The 23,326-nt window shown below is 39.6% G+C and overlaps 2 protein-coding genes across 3 annotated transcripts in view; both read left to right on the forward strand.

Annotated features, from left to right (window-relative positions):
- txlna (taxilin alpha) overlaps positions 1-7,536 on the forward strand; it is an 8,933-nt gene extending 1,397 nt beyond the window's left edge. For both annotated transcript variants that reach the window (XM_034892091.1, XM_034892092.1), the window contains exons 3-11: positions 751-1,008; positions 1,194-1,285; positions 3,471-3,641; positions 3,950-4,144; positions 4,272-4,391; positions 4,504-4,578; positions 4,689-4,781; positions 4,869-4,964; positions 5,601-7,536. In XM_034892091.1, the coding sequence (XP_034747982.1) occupies positions 751-1,008; positions 1,194-1,285; positions 3,471-3,641; positions 3,950-4,144; positions 4,272-4,391; positions 4,504-4,578; positions 4,689-4,781; positions 4,869-4,964; positions 5,601-5,930 (1,430 nt within the window). In that variant the 3' untranslated portion in view covers positions 5,931-7,536. The remainder of the gene's footprint in view (positions 1-750; positions 1,009-1,193; positions 1,286-3,470; positions 3,642-3,949; positions 4,145-4,271; positions 4,392-4,503; positions 4,579-4,688; positions 4,782-4,868; positions 4,965-5,600) is intronic.
- Positions 7,537-8,587: 1,051 nt separating this feature from the next.
- eif3i (eukaryotic translation initiation factor 3, subunit I) lies at positions 8,588-14,654 on the forward strand. The gene is made up of 11 exons (XM_034892093.1): positions 8,588-8,748; positions 9,166-9,258; positions 9,394-9,481; positions 9,921-9,986; positions 10,136-10,285; positions 11,858-11,985; positions 12,743-12,853; positions 13,067-13,156; positions 13,732-13,805; positions 13,949-14,041; positions 14,144-14,654. The coding sequence occupies exons 1-11, from the start codon at positions 8,746-8,748 to the stop codon at positions 14,223-14,225; spliced, it is 978 nt and encodes a 325-aa protein (XP_034747984.1). The 5' UTR covers positions 8,588-8,745; the 3' UTR covers positions 14,226-14,654.
- The last annotated feature ends 8,672 nt before the right edge of the window (positions 14,655-23,326 follow it).

The raw sequence follows: 23,326 nt of genomic DNA on the forward strand, positions 1-23,326 counted from the left end.
TTTGGAAAATGGCTGCAATGAAACAAAGAGTGAAAAATTTAAAGGGGTCTGAATACTTTCCGTACCCACTGTAATTCTATAACGAATATTTTGTAACAATAGACAAAATAGATCAGCATTTAATAACAATATCAGAGCCTAAAGGATCTTGCACAATTGCATATCAAAAACTGTAAACCAAATCCTACTTGAAAACTTTATTTTAGTGTGATTCACTGTTGTTACTGGATATAACAATGATAACCTGGACTACGACGCACTATTAACCGCTTATTATCTCAACAGCATGTCTTTACAGCAGCATGGCTAACACCAAAAATGGAAGCTAGCAACAAAGACTGCATATACTGAAAGCAGGTCATGCTTTTTCTAACATTAAATCCTTAATAATTGGCTACTATTTCTCGCTAGGGATGCGTATAGCTGAGCAAAGACATCGGTAAATTATGTTTGTACTACAGCTTTAAAAAAAATATATATATTAAGTTAAGTTTTTAAATTTGTTAATATCACATTGTGTAGCCACTTGTTATTTTGGAATGGTTTTACTACTTTTAAGTACAACTTATAGTAACAGCACATGGTATAATAATTGTGACAAGAAAACAGACATCCACTACATCTAAAAATGTAGTTAGTGATTTCTTACATTACATCACAAAAAAGTCTACAAACGTCTGAGTGAAAGAAGTCATAAAAAATACCCCCCCCCCCCCCCCCCCCCCCCCCCCCCCCATTTGCTGTGTCTAGTTGCAGAGGCAGCACTTTCTCGTGACATGGCTGAGGAGCTGAGCCGGCAGCTGGAGGACATCCTCAGCACCTACTGTCGGGAAGCCATTTCAGACAAAGCCAGCACCGTTCCCAATGGCCAATCGCATAGCCCGGAGCTCAATGGCCTGACCAATGAGGGGGAGGACGGCAAGCCAGAGGGCAAAGTCAACGGAGCTGGCAACGGATTGGAGAAAGATCAGAAGAAAACTCAGGATAAGAAGAAACTGAAGGGTCTGGGTAAGGAGAAACATACTCTGTGTAGTAGATGATGGATAATACAGATACAAAAACAAAATAGAAAAGCCACTTTTGAACAGTTAAGTTTACAGACTTGTTTGCTAAAAAGACTAATGAATAGTTGCATTCTGTTTTCTAACAGGCGGTCTGATTATGCCCTGTCTCTGTTTTTCTGGTTTATGCAGGGAAAGAGATCACTCTTCTTATGCAGACTCTGAACACACTGAGCACCCCAGAGGAAAAGCTAACAGGCCTCTGTAGGAAGTATGCTGAACTGGTAAGTGTTTACCACAAATGGCATTCCTTTTTACTCTAAAGTCTAGCCTTTAGCAAAACACTTTTCTAAATGGGCGTTATAACCGTTCTAGTGTGGATATAAATTATAAGTAATTTGCTCTAGAATGCAATGTCTTTTTCATCAGTGTGTAAAATTGTAATCCAGCCCCCACAAATCGGTTTTTGTATTGCCTACTTGCATCCCTGTGGTTTTCTTTATTTTTATTTTTTTTCGGGCATTTTCCGTCTTTATTTCCATAGAACAGATGAAGACATGAAAGGGGGGGGAGAGAGGGGGAATGTCATGCAGCAAAGGGCCGCTGAACCTGCGGCCGCTGCGTTCAAGGAGTAAACCTCTATACATGTGCGCCTGCTCTACCAACTGAGCTAACCCAGCCACATCCCTGGGGTTTTCTTATTTTATTCAGCCAGCATGGTAGTCTATTTGTCTATTTTATCAGTAGTCCACAAGTAAAAAAAAAAAGTCACCTGAGTTCTCAGTTAGGACAGGGAGTAGGCCTACTCTGTGTGGGCATTTTAATGCAAACAAGGTGATGCAGCAGTTTGAGACAGACAGACAGTGGTGCAATGCAGAGCTTTGTCTTATGACCTCAATCCATGCGAGGGTAGTGTGTATCATTTTGCAGCACTGATGATGACCTCAAATGATCTACTGGGGCTGTGTATGCTGCAGTACGTTTTTGTATTGACTGCTTATGTTTTTGCATGTATGTTTACATGTATTGTATTTGTGCATTTTTGGAATGTGTGTGAACTTGAGTAAGCCGATGTGTGGGATTTGTTGTTATGTCAGAGAGCAGATAGATGGTGCTTGGTCTTCAGTGTTGTTGGCTGAAGGTAGAAGAAAAGCCACAAATGTCATTCAACATATCAGTCAAATGCCGGACTGATATGTTTCAGCCTCATATATGCGTGTGCTGTAGTGATTACAAAGGATGCAATTTAGGGCAATTCTGTTAATATGTCACATTACAAAGAGCATATTAAAAAAACAAAGCAGTTTACTACTAGGGCTGAAAGGGTTAGGGTTGGGTACCAAACCCTGTAACTTTACCGGTACCGACCAAATCACGTCGGCACTACCGAGAATTGGATCACGTAAAATAGAGCGTTTTACCCAGAAAGTTTTAGCATCGCAATAGTTGTTGTCTATCAGCTGTAGCATGCTAGTCAACTTAGCCCAGCTAGCCATGTTTAGACAAGCTCAATGGACAATAATTAGTTTAAAACTCTACGCCAACCTTGTTCAGCTGAAGTCGGGTATGTCTGTGGAAACAAACATTTAATTACAATGGCATAACCCGAATGTCACGTAATGGAACGAAACAAAAACAGAAAAAAGGCGAGTCTTTCTCCCAACAGCTTTCAGGCAGCGTTGCTGACATGAGTGCAATCAATGTTTTCCTACTGAGAATATGCCGGTATTTATTCATTAGATTAATGCACATTAGGTAACAGTTCTGTGAATGTGCCAGTGTTGTCCAGCTGTAGTCCTAGTTACCTAGTCTGTTATGGTGGGAGGAAACCAGAGCACCCAAAAGAGAGCCCACGCAAACACGGGGGGGAACACTCTCCCAGAACGTGGATTGAACTCTGCAGTGCTTCTTGCTGTGAGGCAGCAGTCCTAACCACTAAGCTACTGTGCCACATTTGAGTGAAGTTTTACATTAATTGTGGCCAGTGATAAATGTTCACATGAATTGGACATCAAACTGTCTTTACCCAGCCAATTGAACCTAAAGTGTGAAAATACACAGCAAGCAAGAGGGCGTGTTGATGGCATTTCATGTGGGTCAACTTAAACCGAAAGAAAGCGCACATCCCAAGGGTGAAGAAGAAACACAAAGACGGCGAGAGATTGTAAAGAGATTTTGGAACTTTGGTCAGTGAGAGACGCTGCCGAAATGAAGGGAAAAAAAGTTGTTTGTGACCAAATTATGAACCGGCTAATGCAGTGTATTCCGCATCATGTCCTGCCTCCTGCACATTCTAGGTGATCATGCTCCTAACACGGACAATCTCCAGTTGTGTGCTGCATGTGTGAAAGAGCAACTTCATGTGGGAAAACGCCTGAACTTTGAACGGCATACAAAGTTTTGTTTTGAAACCAAGGCCAAAATAAGTCCTCTCTTGTTTGACAGTGGATCTTTGTGTGTTTGTGACAGCTGGAAGAGCACCGTAACACCCAGAAGCAGATGCGAGTGCTGCAGAAGAAGCAGAACCAGGTGGTCCAGGAGAAAGACAACCTCAGGAACGAACACAGCAAGGCCATCCTGGCTCGCAGCAAGCTGGAGAGTCTCTGCAGGGAGCTACAGAGACACAACCGCACACTCAAGGTACAAAAACGGCACCAATATCATGAACATGGACTCCTAACTGCTGCGTTTAATCGATAAAAGACTTCTTGCAACTATAGCCTCTGTAAGGTCCAGCTTCTCTGTATTTATACATTTCCTCAGATTAGCCTCCTTATTGAGAGGTATTTGCTCCATGTTTTTAAAATAAGTTGGTTTTGGACTGATGTTTGCCAAACTGTAGTTTGTGGAGGTTCCTTACGTGCTGTGAAATATTGGCTGGATTTGAACACAACATGAACAATCCTCTTTTCACAATATACATCTTCCACCTCCCTGTCCATCTGCAGGAGGAGGGGATCCAAAGAACACGTCTGGAAGAAGACAAAAGGAAGGAAGTGACCTCCCATTTCCAGGTGACCCTGAACGACATCCAGGCTCAGATGGAGCAGCACAACGAGAGGAATGCAAGTCTCCGACAAGAAAACACTGAATTGGCTGAGAAACTGAAGAAACTCTATGAACAGTACAAACTACGAGAAGAGGTGTGCACGCACTTTTTTTCCCCCAGCAACTGCATCATTTCCATGCATGCAAGCTCTCTTAAATTTCAAACTGCTAGTGGAAGGTACTCCCAGTCATGTCAATTTCCCACATTTTCTCTGACACCAGCACATAGACAAAGTGGTGAAGCACAAAGACCTGCAGCAACAGCTGGTGGACGCCAAGCTGCAACAGGCTCAGGAGCTGCTGAAGGAGTCGGAGGAACGCCACGACCGAGAGAAACACTTTGTAAGTATCCACCTTACAAGCCCTCATGTACAAAATACAAGAAAGCACAAACACAAGCATTGTGTTTTGTCCAGTTTTTCTGAATTAATGTCCTTTTCCCTCACCCCCTCAGCTGCTGAAAGAAGCAGTGGAGTCTCAAAGGATGTGTGAGCTGATGAAGCAGCAGGAAGTTCACCTCAAACAGCAGGTTCCCCATCAGTCCTTACTCTTACTCTCTACTCTACTTGACTGGGATTGACCTTTCCTTCAACGTTTTTGCGTCCTAATATGATCAACCCTGTTGTTGTTGTTTTTCAGCTGTCACTGTACACGGAGAAGTTTGAAGAGTTTCAGACCACTTTGTCCAAGAGCAATGAGGTCTTCACCACATTCAAACAGGAGATGGAGAAGGTGTGGTGCCTGTCCTACTGTATGGGTGTAAGATAGAGAGAACGAGGACTTGTATTTACCCGTTGTCTCGTTTCCTTTGGGTTACAGATGACTAAAAAGATCAAGAAGCTGGAGAAGGAGACGGCCATGTATCGGTCCAGGTGGGAGAGCAGCAACAAGGCTCTTTTGGAGATGGCAGAAGAGGTAAAGCAGCGTTTTGTTTAACTGTTGTCATACGACCAAAAATTCTTTACCCTGAATAAACCTGGCCAGTTTGGGGCACTTTGATTCTGGTCTACCAGCATTAGGAATGTCATGGACTGTCCTGGTTAACATTGAATTAAGCCTGCAGTGCTTCTATATCTTCTAGCTTCAGAAACTGTTGTGTAAATACTCCTTTAGCCTTAACTTGGCTGCAACTATAAGAAGTGAAAGGCCTCATTTAACCAGGATATGTGAGTTGATGAGCGCTATACGTAGCCTCTTTTTAAAGGAAAAAAGGATCATGCAAATCTCCAGTCAGATGTTTGTGTACATTTCATATTTTAAGACAAATAAAGTAACATTGACAGTCGGTAAGCACTTCACTTGAAAACAATTAGGTGGTGATTTTGATAGAACTGCATTTATACTATGCTCAAAATTATTATTTACACTATGGATTCATGTGCTGTGTAACAAAGTGAAATAGCAAATGATATGTCATTGGCCTATTAAAAAGGTAATTTAAAAAGTTTTAACATGTTTATAGTCAGTTGATATCAAATTGCCAGTGCAGATAATTGAAAAAATAAAATAAGCTGACAGCTGTACATTTTGTGTGTTTGCATGTGTTTGCAGAAGTCTACGCGGGACCGCGAGTTTGAGGCCCTTCAGGGTAAAGTCCAGCGGCTCGACAAGCTGCGGCGGGCGCTGAAAGTGGAACGCAACGAGCTCAACAAGAAGGTTCAGAACCTCAACGGTCGGGACAGTGTCACGGCAGAGGCCTCCGCCTCCGAACCAGTGACCGACTCCCCCTCTCCTCCGCCTACAGACTCTTTACTGGAGCCCAGCAGCCACCTGGACCCGGACACCACCCCCTGCTCCCAGTCCTGCCACTGTGACCCAGAACTGGACACAGACACCCTACTAGAAGAGGCAAAGGCTCTGCCCGTCGCTGCACAGGAATGAAGCGACGCGGCTCCCTGTCTCCTCTTCCCCTCCAGCGTAAAGCCTACCGACAAGCCACTACTCCTCTGCTGGATGAAGCTGTTTAGATAGCACGGTCAACTTGTGTCCTCCCAGCATGCTCTGCAGGCTTTATAAAGGTAGAGCGAAGACTGTGCCTCATCTGTTGGCCCATTTACCTGCACACCATAACACAGTTACAGTTAATAACTCCATTAAGGTAATAGTTTGATTGAAGCATTTACATGGTTTACAATAACCTCATTTCCCTCAGTAATCTGATAATTCGGATTCCTTTATTGGTTAATTACCACAACCAGGCTACAGGAAACATGTCATTAGCAACACAGAGTTTCAAGTTGATTAAAAATTTCATTTATTAGTGTGAAATGTCCCCGTTTCTGGTGACGCTACAAAAACGTGTTGCACGTGATATTTATATAGGAACGTGGCATCCAGTCTAAAACTGGCCCTGAATCCAAACATTGGAAGAAATCAGACATGAGTGATATACATGTCAGAATAATTCAACTTAAACCCTAACTTGACTAAGACCACCCTGTTCGTACCACGGCGGCAACTGTCTGTACTAATGTAATTATTAGTGTGCGTGTAAATGCACAGACTTCCTCTGTGTCGTGCTCCTTTACTACACATTCCCTTTTTGAATTGCATCAAAAACACAGAACTGCTTGGCCAGATAAGTAACTATGCTGCGTGGGATGACACAAGCTGTGTGTGCGTGCATTCTAAAGGCCACTTACAGTAATTTAATGTTTTTCTTTCAAATGAAGTCTTAACAGGGTTGTGTATAGCAAGTTTATTCTTTAGCAAATCCAATTATTATTCACCTAAAAATAAGATCGAATTCTACATCGTTATTTAAGGACCATTTTAAGGAAATGTTTCTTAGTTTTCTTGTTTGCATCACCCCGCTTCATTTGCATAGCGTTTGATTTCTTCATTCTTGTGTTTATTGTTTAAAGCATATTCTCTATTGAAATATGTATCTTACGGAACACCACTATAAAATAAATCTGTTTATTTTTTACTAATTTAGAACATGTGTAACAGTTTTACTTGTATGACTTGTATCAACTTTTCATTCCTAACCTTTCTGAGTTCAGTCGATAAAACCTTGTAACGATGACCACTTGAAACTTTTTGGGACATTGGTATGCGAAGGAGACAGGTATAGTTTTTGGTGAACACCTTTTTTAAATCTTTCTTCAAAATATGATTCCATACTGTTCGATGTCTGGGCAGAGTCTGCCTCGAGAGCATGCTCAGACCTCCATTTTGTTCCATCCAGATTCATCCAAAAATCAGGGTGATTCAGACGGAGCATAAGCCAAACAAACTCCTCCTGGAACCAGAGCGGAGGAAGAGAGCCTTAGATGTGATCCAGGACTAGCAGGACTAGAATATGTGCAGCACACCGGAAAGGAGAAAAAGAAAAACGGTTGAAGAAGGACAGAAAGCGTTGGATGTGGAGGGCGACCCTGAAGTGTCGAAGCAAGCCGTGTTCAAACGGACAACGAAGCCATTAACAGAGCTTGAAATCGAAAGGAGGGAAATGGGCAAAAAAGGTGTTCACAATAACAGACTATAACTGTGAGTGTGTGTGTGTGGGGGGGGGGGGGGGGGGGGGGGGGGGGGGGGGGGGGGGGGGGTACACACGGCTATGATTGTCTCCTTTCAGCCCTGGTATTAGCCGTAGCTTGTAATCAGGTTTTAACAAGAGAATGTTCAAGGACCTCTATGCAACGCTCGCCTCTTGGTTTTATTCTGTGGGAGTCTCAACTGACAAGCACTTAGCTGAGAATGTATAGCATTATCTCCACTGCCCTGCATGGATGGATTCTAAAAACCAGACAACATATCTCACAGCAGGACTTTATTTTGCATAGGTTTGAACCTTGTTAATTGTCTTTCAAATGTTGTTTGACAGTGAACTCAATAATGTGCATCTCACTGATGCTTTTACAAGATGCATTGACTATAACAAGGGGGAATAATGAGACATGTTATTGGACTTCTGAGTTGTACTTTGACTCTCAAACATATCCATTTCTCTTCAAATATTTGTATGTACTACTTGATATGTAGCATTGCTCACAAGGTGTCAACACATAGAATCCGAATCATTTTCAACTTGAATAGAAATGGCAGACCTAATTTCTTCCATTGTCCCACAGGACATATTCCTTGTACCTCTGGTCATGTGGTGGATGTGAAGGTTCATTAACCATAATAAGGAACCAAAGATGTTTACTTTTTGTCTTTTGCAGTACTTTTTTTTTGGGCCTTGTATCATTTGTTTCTTGTTAAATAAAGATGTAACAGTGTAAATTTTGAGTTGTTGGTCGGTTGACTCATTTAGAAAGGACTAAAGGTGCAAGAGCATGTTTCAATCTGAGCAAGATACCATTGATTTTACTTTGATTTGTAGTCTATAGTCAGAGATTCTCACATTTCTGCACATTATACCAAAAAAACAAACACATTGTTTTCATGGCACAATTGAATCATTAATTTGTGGATATTCGTGTCAGTATACATGTTAGTTTTTTCTATATCTTTCCAATATAATGTATACTTAAAAATTTAAATCCCAGAGGAAAACTGAAAAGGGTAAGATACTGTCTGTGATGGTTAGAGGGCGCTCTAACGCCATCTTGCCGTTTTACACAGGAAACACGTCACCTTCCTCTTCCGCCGCGGCTCCGGCGCCTGAAACACGAGTGTTCATCTTTTCTCTCCTTACGGGAGACGCATTGAACATTCTGGACCGGTTGGCAACACTTAGCTGACAAAAATGGTTAGTATATTGCGTAGTCACCGTTTACTATGACTTATAAATTGCGAAGAGTAATACACATTCTCTCGCTGAGACTGTAAGCGCCGGTTAAGCTAGCGTAGCTATGTGGCTAACGTTAGCTTTCAAGCTAGCTAATGGTACTGTTAGCTGCGTGCTGTGTGTGATGCAAGATGATTCACCGGCCCCCGGCAGCTGGTTGAACTGCACTAGCGTACATAATGTGAAGATAAATACGAGAACCTAACATGTACAGCAAGTTCAAAGACCACAGTTCCCAATATGTTTCCCTATTAAACAACGCCAGAACACTATATGGCTCAGTTACAATAACGCTAGTTATCTCAAGTTTACATCTTTTGGGCTTTCCTAAATTGGAAACACCGCCTCCATGCTGACTAGCCCTTCTCCTCTCCACAGAAACCCATCCTGCTCCAGGGACATGAGAGGTCCATCACTCAAATCAAGTACAACAGAGAAGGGGACCTGCTCTTCTCTGTGGCTAAAGACACGGTAAGCTAGATAGGTCTTTATGGTCATTGTATGCAGTAAAACAAGATGATAGCAATGCATATACACTCTGCCGTAATCGTATTATATTGTTATGTTATATTTATTGTGTATCCATTGTAATGTCTCCCACTGTAGGTAGCCAACGTTTGGTACTCTGTCAATGGCGAGAGGCTCGGCACCTACAATGGACACACAGGAGCGGTGTGGTGTGTCGACTGTGATTGTATCCTTGTTCAAGAAATACACTTATTTAGTTATGTTGTATCTCAAGAGAAAGGGGGGCGGCAGTAGGTCAGTCCATAGGGAGTTGGCTTGGGAACTGAAGGGGGTGCTTTTCTATTTAGTGCATAAGTACTGTGCATGTGTGTGTAATTCAGGCCTGTGTGTTCTTGGTTAGAAAATACATATGGCCCATAATTTAAACATTGTTTGTAAATGTTTGTGTTAGTATACATGTGTAACTTTTTTGTTATGTTGTTTCCAACATCATTAATTAATCCTACCCTTTAAGTTTCAGAGCAAAACTAAAGAGATTGTAAATTGTAATTCCCCCTTGTGGGTTAAATGTAGTATACATTATGTTGTTGTATTCATGTGAGCCACTGTCTGTAGCTGTGCTAGCTGTTATACATGTGGGGGCTCCTTAACATGTTCTCTCTCAGGGGACACTAAAAACGTATTGACGGGATCAGCAGACAACAGCTGTCGGCTGTGGGACTGTGAGACCGGTATGTAAAACCAAACTAGTTTCCCCCATTTCCCCTGGTAGTTAGTTTTTGGATGATTTTATGCAACTTCTGTGTACATTTTCCAGTAAAAGCAGAAGTTTGGGAATGGGGCTCCTACGTCCACTAAGCACTGTGTCTCTGCCACGCAGGTAAACAGCTGGCCCTGCTCAACACCAACTCTGCCGTGAGAACGTGCGGCTTTGACTTCAGCGGCAACATCATCATGTTCTCCACAGACAAGCAGATGGGTTACCAGTGCTTCCTGAACTACTTTGACCTGAGGGATCCACAGCAGATCGGTACGCGCCATGTAATGCACACTAGGGTTGTAACGGTGCACTAGTCTGGCTCAACGGATGCACATTGCTGGGATCAAGGCTGATTGCATGTTGTCCCTCCCCTCTCCCTATCGGGCCTTAGGTAAATAGGTAGAAGGTGTAGCCAGATACTCCAGCACTGACACCGCACTGTGGAGATAGCCAGGTACCGGTACACAAATGTTACGGTTCAGTACGTACAGCGCTCCGTCTCAGAGCTCCGCTCTCCGTCAGTATGCCGAGAGGACGGATAAGCTTGCCTTTACCAAGGTTATTCTAGTTTAGCATTGTTCATTTTTTTTAAACTTTTTTTTTTCTTCAAATTCAGTTTAGTTTGAATTAGTTTTTTGTAAAATGGGCAATTGTTCGCGGGACTCATAAAGGTCAGAAAAAGTACTGTGTTATAATAACTCAACAAAAACATCACAGAATTTCAGAAATATGTATTGAACAATAACACCAATACAAACAATGTACATATGATGATGAGCAAAGATATGTCATATGATATATTAGATATGTAAACAGTCAACACAGGACGCAGCAGTGAGTGCAGGATGTGTTTGACGTTTTCAGGAAAAAACCCTCAACCAACAGACTAAAGACATCAACTGACTAAAGACAGACAGACATCAGCAGACTAAAGACAGACAGACATCAGCAGACTAAAGACAGACAGACATCAGCAGACTAAAGAAGACAGACACCAACGGACTAAAGACAGACAGACATTAGCAAACTAAAGAAGACAGACACCAACAGACTAAAGAAGACAGACACCAACGGACTAAAGACAGACAGACACCAACAGACTAAAGAAGACAGACTAAGGAAGACAGACATCAGCAGACTAAAGAAGACAGACAGACATCAGCAGACTAAAGAAGACAGACACCAGCAGACTAAAGACAGACAGACACCAACAGACTAAAGACAGACAGACACCAACAGACTAAAGAAGACAGACATCAACAGACGACAGACAGTCTAAAGAAGACAGACATCTTTGGTTCCAGTAAAGTTGTGAACTTTTTGAAGTCACTCTACTCCCACAGTTGTGAAGACATCCCAGAAATATCACGGTCGGGAAGATATGACGATATTTGCTCTATGAAAGACACTGATAAAGATGAAAACTAAGGACATTTTCTCAATTTTAGTTTTGAAAACAGACATGACATTTTAGTTTAGTTGTCGTTTTTTTTTCTAATGCCTTGTTTTTATTTCAGTTAACGACAATGTTGTTTCCCACCTAGTTTTCATTTTTTTTGTTAACTATTTATAACCTTGACGCTTACTCGCTCAGACTCGCACCGAAAGATACATCAATTTTGATACTCATCAAGTATTGACGTTAAGTGCCCAGCCCTATGAGGGGAAAACCGGACCAAGTAACACAACAGATATCGGTCATAATAAATAAATATTTAATTTTTAATTTTTTTGGCACCTGGTGTGGTTAAGGCGGCAGGCTGGTGTTGCTAAGGTAGCCCAGCAGGAATATGGCTCCTCTCGGGGGTCTAACGAGTGTCTCTCTCCCCTCTGTCTCTGCAGAGGACAACCAGCCCTACCTGTCGGTACCTTGCGGTGACCACAAGATTACCAGTGCTGTGTGGGGGCCCCTGGGAGAATTTGTCATTGCTGGCCATGAGAACGGAGAGTTCAACCAGTTCAGCGCCAAGGTAGGTCACACACACACACACACACACACACACACACACACACACACACACACACACACACACACACACACACACTCTCTGTCTGGGAACATATGGGAATGTAATAAACTGTGTTCACGTTGCACTGGCTGCACGGTTTAGTGCTAGAACACAAAGCTGATTTTGGTAAAGGAGCCCAAAAAATAAACAAGAATGAAAAATACCTGCTTAGTTTGCCAACAAATGTGTCAAAATTATTATTATTTTTTATTTTTTATTGGGTGTAGGTCTGTCCAACAACCTCATCCCCCTATGTGAAAAGGAACTGCCACTTCACTGCTAAATATATTTATTCACGTTTTCTCACACACACAATGAGGCATATTTTCAGTTGTGTCTGAACTGTATTTTATCTAAAGGACACTGACCGTCTACAACATGAACTTTACAAGAAAGTCTTCATTGGGAAACCAAAACCCAAATGACTACATCCATCGACTATTTCCAGTGTAGATTATTTTACACTGACTCACTTACCGTTTAATGTTCCCATATGTTTGATATCAGGACAAACACTGTCCAATCAGAACGGACCCTCGGGTGACGTTTTTGGTGCGTCTGCCATATTTCTGATACCGTGGCGAGCCGCCACTACAAAATCCACATTGAGGAAACACTGGCAGCGATTAAAACTCAGATTTCAGACAACATGTTTTTATTTTAATTTCTCATTCTGACTCTTTTAAGTGAATGTTGTGCCTGTGTTGTCTGTGGGCAGTCTGGAGAGATCCTGAAGAAGGCCAAGGAGCACACCAAGCAGATCAATGACATCCAGACATCAGTGGATCTCACAATGTTCATCAGTGCCTCCAAGGACAACACCGCCAAGGTAAGCCCCCCCCCCCTGCTCTCCTGGCTCTTTAACACAGCCAGGACCAGGAAGCTTGTGAAGATTTTGCTTATTTTGTTTTCATAAAACACCAATAATTATTTAATGTATAAACGATTGATATTCATGCATTTTCTAGTCCGACTTTAATCTCCATTTGCCTGCTGACTGATACTTTATTGGTTGTTGGTTGTCTCCTGCGATTCCTCTCAGCTGTTTGACTGCGCCACTATGGATCACATCAAGACTTTCAAGACAGAGAGACCTGTCAACTCTGCGGCCATCTCCCCCATTATGGATCATGTAAGACGAGACTCGCGCAGTTAAAACCAGTAAAGGCTGTGTATCCTGTGACCTTGTCCGTGTTGTTTGCTCCCTAGGCGACATCCACACTACTCGGGTTTCATTATATTTTAATGGCGTTTTGAAACAAAAACCTTCTCTGTCCACACAAGCTGATGTTGCTTTGTGGTTTAAGGGCGCTTTCACACCTGGCGCATTTGCTTTGAACCCCCAAAGGATTAATTTCCCCCATGGTGCGGCTTGTTTGGGCAGGTATGAATACAGCACCAAACAATCTAACTCTGGAGCGGCTCGGGCACACCGGACTAGTAAAGCGGCGTGAACGCCCTTGCATGTTTTGCAGTGACGCGTTTTGGTATGCTAGGATTTTCATGTGTGAAACAAAACTGAACCAAATTTTAGAAAGTTTACAAACTCAAATTGGGTCAGCAGTGTTTCCAGGTGTCTCCGTTCAAGGGGCTCGGACACGTCGCGGGAGTGTGGATACGAGTAGAGAAAGATAGATTTTTTTTTTTTTACAAAAACGCAGTAGTGTTGCCCACTGTATCTCATCGTTAACTGTTTTCTGGATTCAGGTGGTGATGGGAGGAGGACAGGAAGCCATGGAGGTCACCACTACCTCCACCAGGATCGGCAAGTTTGAGGCCAGGTGAGATAAAGTGGGCCAGAGAGTCACTACAGAGATCGGGAAACAACCCCCTCCCTAGATTAAGTTCAACCTGATGGTAGAAGCCATTTCCACTATGCCAAGGACAGTGCAGCAACTAACCTGCTTTTCTTCTTCACCCACAGGTTCTTCCATGCTGCCTATGAAGAGGAGTTTGGCCGGGTCAAAGGTCACTTCGGCCCCATCAACTGTGTGGCATTCCATCCTGATGGCAAGAGGTAAAAGAAGACGAACACTGACCTAAAATGTAAAGTCGGCAGGTCAAAAGGTCTCTGTGTGCATGCCTTCTAACGTTTTCTTTGTACTATGCTTGTTTACAGTTACAGCAGTGGAGGAGAAGACGGATACACAAGGATTCATCACTTTGACCCACAGTACTTTGACTTTGAACTGGAGGCGTAAACAGTCGGGCTCCTCTACCACACAGCTTCAGCTAACACCCAGTCCAGGAGAAGGAAGAACGACTGAAGTGCATTAACAGTCCACGAACCTCCTCGACTTATTCCCTTCATCTGGACTGATCTGTGAATCGGTGTACTTCTCACAGATTACTTCAAATAAAAGTAATGAGGTCAGAAGAGGTGAATCGGTGACCAGAGGGTTTCTGCTGTTTTTAACTCATTTTTCCAACATCACTTGGAAAGTGTCTTGATTGGATCAGAAGCAATTTTTTCTACCCTGGACTGCAGAGCTATTGTGACTGGACTTGAAAACCCACACTCTGATTCCCAAGTCTATTTCATCTGATTCTACAAATAAGTGGAATTTGAGTTCTATCTTTTCTGTTGTAAGCCATTCCACCATAAGTCACCATAAAATTACTAAATTCAATTTTGTGTCCGTGTGAACTAAGCAATTCTGTTACTCAACAGCGTGTAATTCGTTACCATGGACCCTGAAAAGAAATATGGTAGCCCAAAAATAACATCATACTTCCAGGTTAGGGTTTACATTCTTCAGGTAACATTATTGATTACTTTCATTGAATTTTGTGTGTTTTTATTTAAATCTTTTTTTGTTGTTGAATGGTTTCAAATCACTATCTGGACTAAACTTTGCCATAAACCCATCTGAGATCCACTCAACATCACTAACTTTTCAATTTAAAATTATTCATGATATCATTTGATATGAATGAGTTTTGTTGCCCATGAATTCCAAGAATAAGTGTAAAACCTATTATTAAAGCTGGAAAAAAGTGACTTACATTGGAAAAGCACAAAAAAATGTCAATTTTCAATTTTGGCCGGGAAGGACAAGTTCATAGTTAACGGGAAGACAACACGAGAGCGTTTAATGGCCAGGCGTCCATGCTCACGCAAGGTAACCTAACCTCGATAGTACAGGTCCTATACCCTGACCAATCGCCTATCCTAACCAAGGTCAGATGCCTAACTCCAACCAATTGAGCTGCTTAGTGGGCGGGGCCGTAGTCAGTGGGATCATTCCTCCAGCATGTTTCCTTGGATCAGGCCCTGCTACGCTCTACTGGGCCGTGTAATACACAGTACCCCGCTATGCCAAGTACTACCAAATATTACAATTTTTTTTTTTTAGTCACTGTTCCATTATCTTTTACTGTGACGGTTATTGCCACTCTTGATTTCAACCCCAACAGCTTTACAGATTTATCATATATACAGATTGTTGATGTCCTGTGGCATTTTCCGCCATCTTGAATTATTTTCCTCAACTTGAGCAACCACTGACGTACGTCGCCCCCCGCCGTGCTCGTGGCCCGTCGCTTTCTACAGAAATACAACCGTACAGAAAGTATTTTTAAAGAATTTATTGATGATGTTACTACACTCAAGGACTCATTAACGTTGGTGAGAGGAAACTGGAGCACCCAGATTCAACCCAAGCAGACGCAGGGGGAATGTGCAAAGTCCTGAAAGACAGAAACCAGCTGTCTGATGACTATACACTGCACCTTCCTACTGCACTTCAGCCTGTTACAGAGAGTGTGTGTGTGTGTGTCGGACTGGAATTCTCTTTCAGGCACAGCAAAGTGGAATCAGAAAAAAGGCCAAGCAGCCAAATACCTGCAGTGTAAAAGTCACAAAATTAGAGTTCTTGAAGATGTCCCATCGAGAAGGCTTCTTCTGTTTTTCAGAAGAATCTGCCTGTTGTTGTAACTCTGGCGCCTGATTGGCCTCCTCCAGACTTGGAGCCAGCTCTTGTTGTCTCAGAGTCTCCACCTCTGGCCGGGTGGGGATCTCTTCATGGACATCTTCAACCTCTTGTCTCAGAGTCTCCACCTCTGGCTGGATGGGGATCTCTTCTTGGACATCTTCCACCTGTGGTTGTCTCAGGGTCTCCACCTCTGGCTGGATGGGGATCTCTTCTTGGACATCTTCCACCTGTGGTTGTCTCAGGGTCTCCACCTCTGGCTGGGTGGGGATCTCTTCGTGGACTTCTTCCACCTCTTGTCTCAGAGACTCCACCTCTGGCTGGGTGAGGATCTCTTCGTGGACATCTTCCTCCTCTTGTCTCAGAGTCTCCACCTCTGGCTGGGTGAGGGTCTCTTCGTGGACGTCTTCCACTTGTGGTTGTCTCAGGGTCTCCACCTCTGGCTGGGTGGGGATCTCTTCGTGGACTTCTTCCACCTCTTGTCTCAGGGTCTCCACCTCTGGCCGGGTGGGGATCTCTTCGTGGACTTCTTCCACCTCTTGTCTCAGAGTCTCCACCTCTGGCTGGGTGGGGAGCTCTTCGTAGACATCTGTCACCTCTTGGTGTCCCGGAGTCTGGATTGTCGGGCTCCCCTTGTACCGGTTTCTGATGGCCACACAGTAGCTGGCCAAGAGCTTTTTCTGGTCTCTATTTAGCTCCTGGATCATCCTGTCCATCTGCAGCAGCTGCCTGTTGATCTCTTCTGTATCATCCTTCTCATACTGGTACTCAAATGTCTCCATGTCTGCTCTTAATGGAATCAGTCTCAGCCTAGAAAAGGGTTTTCAGTAGTTTCTGTCTCTCTCCAACAGTTGTCTCTGAATAGTAGAGATATTGCTTAAAGGGTCTATATATAAACTTCTAAGCACATTTGTGACATCATTAGACATCACAAACATCATAAAACATCAACACATTTCAGATTCCAGAGTTCTAGAATGCTTATTGATGCTTTGCAACATTCAATTTTTGACAGTGACATATCTGATTGGTGGAACTCGCCGTTACCATGGAAATGTTCACTGCACCTGCAAACTCACCAGCAGCCCTATTTTATGCTACGCTGACTAATTCTGTGCTTTTCAGAATTTAAATAAACAAATGTTTAGTTTCTAAAATATAAATAACTGTTAAAGATCTTATGAAACATTAAGTTGTAAAAATTCAGCTTCTTAGGTTCCTGCATAATGCATCAGTACTAATATCAAATTATATTGGAGGTGCTTTTTGCGTATTTTTCATCATTTAACATTTAGGTAAATATACGCATCAGATCCAACTCTGTATCTTAATGTTAGGACTGGGATCAGGTACAAATTATATACCCCCCCCCCCTACACACACACCCTCCACACACACCCTCTCTCCTGGTTGGTAGATTTCAATCAAGATATATAATAATAAACAATAAAATGAAGAATGCAACTGTTCTGATAAATGTGCTAGTTTACTGATATGTATATGAGCAGATTAAAAAAATTATCTGTAAAAAAAACTTTCACTAAAAATGAAAACCATCACCTGTAATTACCAATGTGCCCACAAGAAATCAAAGAAAAAAAAATCTATGTTGTTTATTAAACTTATTCAACGATGTGTGCTCAAGTTAGCTTAGCTTGCTAAATGAAAATAAAATGACAGGGTCGTATCCGACTTTTTCAAACTCCTCCTAGACCGTGCGATTGATCATCACAAAACTTGGCACACATCGTCTCCAGACCGACCTGACAAAAAAACTTGGAAATATTGTGCATATTACGCACAAACACATTTGTGTAACTTACTAAGAAAACACCAACTTCGCCATATCTCTACCAAATTGAACTTAGATTATTCCTTGGTATGACTTGATATGACATGGTAAGCAAAAAACCTGTGATGACCTTGTGCCGCTCGGAGGCTCTGTACCAAATGTGGTAAAGATAGGCCATTAGGGGGCGCTATAATCAACGTAGACCATTTGGGGCCTTTTTATCCCTTCTGAGGTCGAGTGTGTCGTATATAACGCCAAACGGCTATTCTGATTCATAACTTTGTAACATAGTAATATAACTAGTAGAAACATACTGTCTTCTGAAGCTAAAAGCTAACAGTGGCCCCGTTCTGCTGATGTCTTTGTTGTCTTCCTAGCCCCTACAGAAGGTTTTGTATCCAGCCTAGAAGCCCAGAGAGGTTTAGGCTCCTAGGACATATAGTATAGTATGTCGAAAATGTCATAGTACAGTTGGTTAAAAAAAGTGATAGAAAAGCCATAGAATAATATGTGGAAAAATTGATAAAAAAGCCATAGTATAGTATGTCGAATCAAGTGATAAAAAGCATAGAATAGTGTGTCAAATCAAGTGATAAAAAGCCATAGTATATTATGTCGAAAAAGTGTTAAAAAGCATAGTGTAGTATGTTGAATCAAGTGATAAAAAAATCATAGTGTAGTATGTCAAAAATGTCATAGTACATTTTGTTAACAAAAGTGACAAAAAGCCATAGTATCGTATGTCGAAAATAGTGAAAAAAGTCACAATATAGAGTGCCAAAAAAGTGATAAAAAACCATAGTATAGTATGTCAAATCAAGTGATAAAAAGCATAGTACAGTATGTAGAATCAAGTGATAAAAAGCATAGTACAGTACGTCAAATCAATGATTAAAAAGCCATAGTATAGTATGTTGAAAAAGTGATAAAAAGCATAGTACAGTATGTCAAATCAAGTGCAAAAAAGCCATAATATAGTATGTCGAAAATGGTGATAAAAAAGCCATAGTGTAGTATGTCGAATAGAGTGATAAAAAGCATAGTACAGTACGTCAAATCAATGATTAAAAAGCCATAGTAAAGTATGTTGAAAAAGTGATAAAAAGCTATAGTATGTTGAAAAAGTGATAAAAAGCTATAGTATAGTATGTTGAATAAAGTGATAAAAAGCATAGTACAGTATGTCAAATCAATGAATAAAAAGCCATAGTATAGTATGTTGAAAATATATATAAAAAGACACAGTATAGTATGTTGAATCAAGTGATAAAAAGCCATAGTATCGTATGTTGAAAATAGTGAAAAAAGTCACAATATAGAGTGCCAAAAAAGTGATAAAAAACCATAGTATAGTATGTCGAATCAAGTGATAAAAAGTATAGTACAGTATGTCGAATCAATGGATAAAAAGCTGAAGTATAGTATGTCGCAAATGGTGAGAAAAAGCCATAGTAAAGTATGTTGAAAATAGTGTTAAAAAAGTCATAGTATAGCATGTCAAATAAAGTGATAAAAAACCATACTATAGTATGTCGAAAAAGTGTTAAAAAGCATAGTGTAGTATGTTGAATCAAGTGATAAAAAAATCATAGTGTAGTATGTCAAAAATGTCATAGTACATTTTGTTAACAAAAGTGATAAAAAGCCATAGTATCAAATGTCGAAAATAGTGAAAAAAGTCACAATATAGAGTGCCAAAAAAGTGATAAAAAACCATAGTATAGTATGTCGAATAGAGTGATAAAAAAGCCATAGTAAAGTATGTCGAAAATGGTGATAAAAGGCTATAGTATGTCGAATCAAGTGATAAAAAGCCATAGTATAGTATGTTGAAAATAGTGTTAAAGAGCCATACTATAGTATGTCGAATCAAGTGATAAAAAGCATAGTACAGTATGTGAAATCAAGTGATAAAAAGCCATAGTATATTATGTTGAAAAAGTGTTAAAAAGCATAGTGTAGTATGTTGAATCAAGTGATAAAAAAATCATAGTGTAGTATGTCGAAAATGTCATAGTACATTTTGTTAACAAAAGTGATAAAAAGCCATAGTATCGTATGTCGAAAATAGTGAAAAAAGTCACAATATAGAGTGCCAAAAAAGTGTTTAAAAACCATAGTATAGTAGGTCGAATCAAGTGATAAAAAGCATAGTATGGTATTTCTAATCAATGGATAAAAAGCAATAGTATAGTATGTCGAAAATGGTGAGAAAAAGCCATAGTAATTATGTTGAAAAAGTGATAAAAACCATAGTACAGTATGTCAAATCAATGGATAAAAAGCATAGTACAGTACTATACTATGGCTTTTTTTTATCACTTGATTTGACAAACTATTTTTATCTTAAAAAGATAAAAATAGTATGTTGAATCAAGTGATAAAAACATTATAGTATAGTATGTCGAATCAAGTGATGAAAGCCATAGTATAGTATGTTGAATCAAGTGATAAAAAAGCCATATTAAAGTATGTCGAAAATAGTGATAAAAAGCAATAGCATAGTATAGATTGTCGAAAAAGTGATAAAAAGCCACAGTGTAAAATGTCAAATCAAGTGATAAAAAAGCCATAGTATAGTATTTCAAATGAAGTGATAAAAAGCATACTATAGATTGTTGAAAAAGTGATAAAAAGCCATAGTGTAAAATATTGAATTAAGTGATAAAAAAAGCATAGTATAGTATGTCGAAAATGGTGATAAAAGGCTATAGTATGTCGAGTCAAGTGATAAAAAGCATAGTACAGTATGTCAAATCAATGAATAAAAAGCCATAGTATGTCGAAAATGGTGAGAAAATGCCATAGTAAAGTACGTTGAAAATTGTGTTAAAAAGCCATAGTATAGCATGTCAAATAAAGTGATAAAAAGCCATAGTATAGTATGTTGAATCAATTGATAAAAAAATCATAGTAGAGTATGTCGAAAAAGTGATTAAAAGCCATAGTAAAGTACGTTGAAAATGGTGATAAAAAGCCATAGTATAGTATGTCGAAAAAGTGTTAAAAAGCATAGTGTAGTATGTTGAATCAAGTGATAAAAAAATCATAGTGTAGTATGTCGAAAATGTCATAGTACATTTTGTTAACAAAAGTGATAAAAAGCCATAGTATCAAATGTCGAAAATAGTGAAAAAAGTCACAATATAGAGTGCCAAAAAAGTGATCAAAAACCATAGTATAGTAGGTCGAATCAAGTGATAAAAAGCAAAAAAAGTATAGTATGTCGAATCAAATGATAAAAAAGTCATAGTATAGTATTTTGAGTCCAGTGATAAAAAAGTCATAGTATGGTATGTCAAATCAAGTGATGAAAAGCATAGTACACTGTGTCAAATCAATGGATAAAAAGCATAGTACAGTACTATACTATGGTTTTTTTTAATCACTTGATTTGACATACTATTTTTATCTTAAAAAGATAAAAATAGATAAATTTTATATTTAATAATATATAATAATATATAATAATATTATATATTATAATAAAATAAAAAGTATAAATGGTGAGAAAATGGTGAGAAAATGCCATAGTGTAAAATGTTGAATCAAGTGATAAAAAAGCCATAGTAAAGTATGTTGAAAATAGTGTTAAAAAGTCATAGTATAGTATGTTGAATCAAGTGATAAAAAGCCATAGTATAGTATGTCAAATCAAGTAAAAAAAAGCCATAGTATAGTATGTGGAAAAAGTGATAAAAAGCATAGTACAGATTGTCGAAAAAGTTATGAAAAAGACATAGTGTAAAATGTTGAATCAAGTGATAAAAAAGCCATTGTAAAGTATGTTGAAAATAGTGTTAAAAAGTCATAGTATAGCATGTCAAATCAAGTGATAAAAAGCCATAGTATAGTATGTCGAAAAAGTGTTAAAAAGCATAGTGTAGTATGTCTAAAATGTCATAGTACATTTTGTTAACAAAAGTGATAAAAAGCTATAGTATCAAATGTCGAAAATAGTGAAAAAAGTCACAATATAGAGTGCCAAAAAAGTGATAAAAAACCATAGTATAGTAGGTCGAATCAAGTGATAAAAAAGCCATAGTATCGTATGTTGAAAATAGTGTTAAAAAGCATAGTACAGTATGTAGAATCAAGTGATAAAAAGCCATAGTACAGATTGTTGAAAAAGTTATGAAAAAGACATAGTGTAAAATGTTGAATCAAGTGATAAAAAAGACATTGTAAAGTATGTTGAAAATAGTGTTAAAAAGTCATAGTATAGCATGTCAAATAAAGTGATAAAAAGCCATAGTATAGTATGTGGAAATAGTGATAAAAAAGCCATAGTACAGCATGTCGAATCAAGTGATGAAAAAGCCATAGTAAAGTATGTTAAAAATAGTGTTAAAAAGACATAGTATAGTATGTCGAATCAAGTGATAAAAAGCATAGAACAGTATGTTGAATCAAGTGATAAAAAAATCATAGTATAGTTTGTGGAAAAGTGATAAAAAAGCCAGAGTGTAGTATGTCTAATCAAATGATAAAAAAATCATAGTGTAGTATGTCTAAAATGTCATAGTACATTTTGTTAACAAAAGTGATAAAAAGCCATAGTATCGTATGTCGAAAATAGTGAAAAAAGTCACAATATAGAGTGCCAAAAAAGTGATAAAAAACCATAGTATAGTAGGTAGAATCAAGTGATAAAAAAGCCAAAGTGTAGTATGCTGAAAATAGTGTTAAAAAGCATAGTACAGTATGTAGAATCAAGTGATAAAAATTCATAGTATAGTATGTCAAAAAAGGTTTAAAAAGCCATAGTGTATAATGTTGAATCAAGTGAAAAAAAAGCCATAGTAAAGTATGTCGAAAATGGTGATAAAAGGCTATAGTATGTCGAATCAAGTGATAAAAAGCATAGTATAGTATGTCGAATCAAGTGATAAAAAGTATAGTACAGTATGTCAAATCAAGTGAAAAAAAAGCCATAGTATAGTATGTGGAAAAAGTTATGAAAAAGACAGTGTAAAATGTTGAATCAAGTGATAAAAAAGCCATTGTAAAGTATGTTGAAAATAGTGATAAAAAGCCATAGTATAGTATGTTGAATCAAGTGATAAAAAGCCATAGTATAGTATGTGGAAAATAGTGAGAAAAAGCATAGTACAGTATGTCAAATCAATGGATAAAAAGCTAAAGTATAGTATGTCGAATCAAGTGATAAAAAGCAAAGTACAGTATGTCGAATCAAGTGATAAAAAGCCATAGTATAGTATGTCGAAAAAGTGATAAAAAGCATAGTGTAGTATGTTGAATCAAGTGATAAAAAAATCATAGTGTAGTATGTCAAAAATGTCATAGTAATTTTGCATTTTGTTTGCATGTCCAGTCCTTGTACTTACCTCTCTTGTCTTTTCCCTCCTCAGTTCCACTCCGGTCAGCTGGCTCCTGGCTCCCCTCCTGGTCCTCCTCCCTCGGCGCCCTCTCCTTCGTCCTCTTCATCCAGCCCGTCTGCTACAACGTGTCAGTCTCCGACCTCCACCGCCTCCTCCTCAGCCACCTACCCCCCGGACTCGTCCTTCAGCCTCTCCCCGTCGCCATCCTCCTTCCCTGCCGCCGCTCCCGGTTCCCT

The sequence above is a fragment of the Etheostoma cragini genome, chromosome 14 (genome assembly GCF_013103735.1).
Source record: "Etheostoma cragini isolate CJK2018 chromosome 14, CSU_Ecrag_1.0, whole genome shotgun sequence".
NCBI classification, from domain to species: domain Eukaryota; kingdom Metazoa; phylum Chordata; class Actinopteri; order Perciformes; family Percidae; genus Etheostoma; species Etheostoma cragini.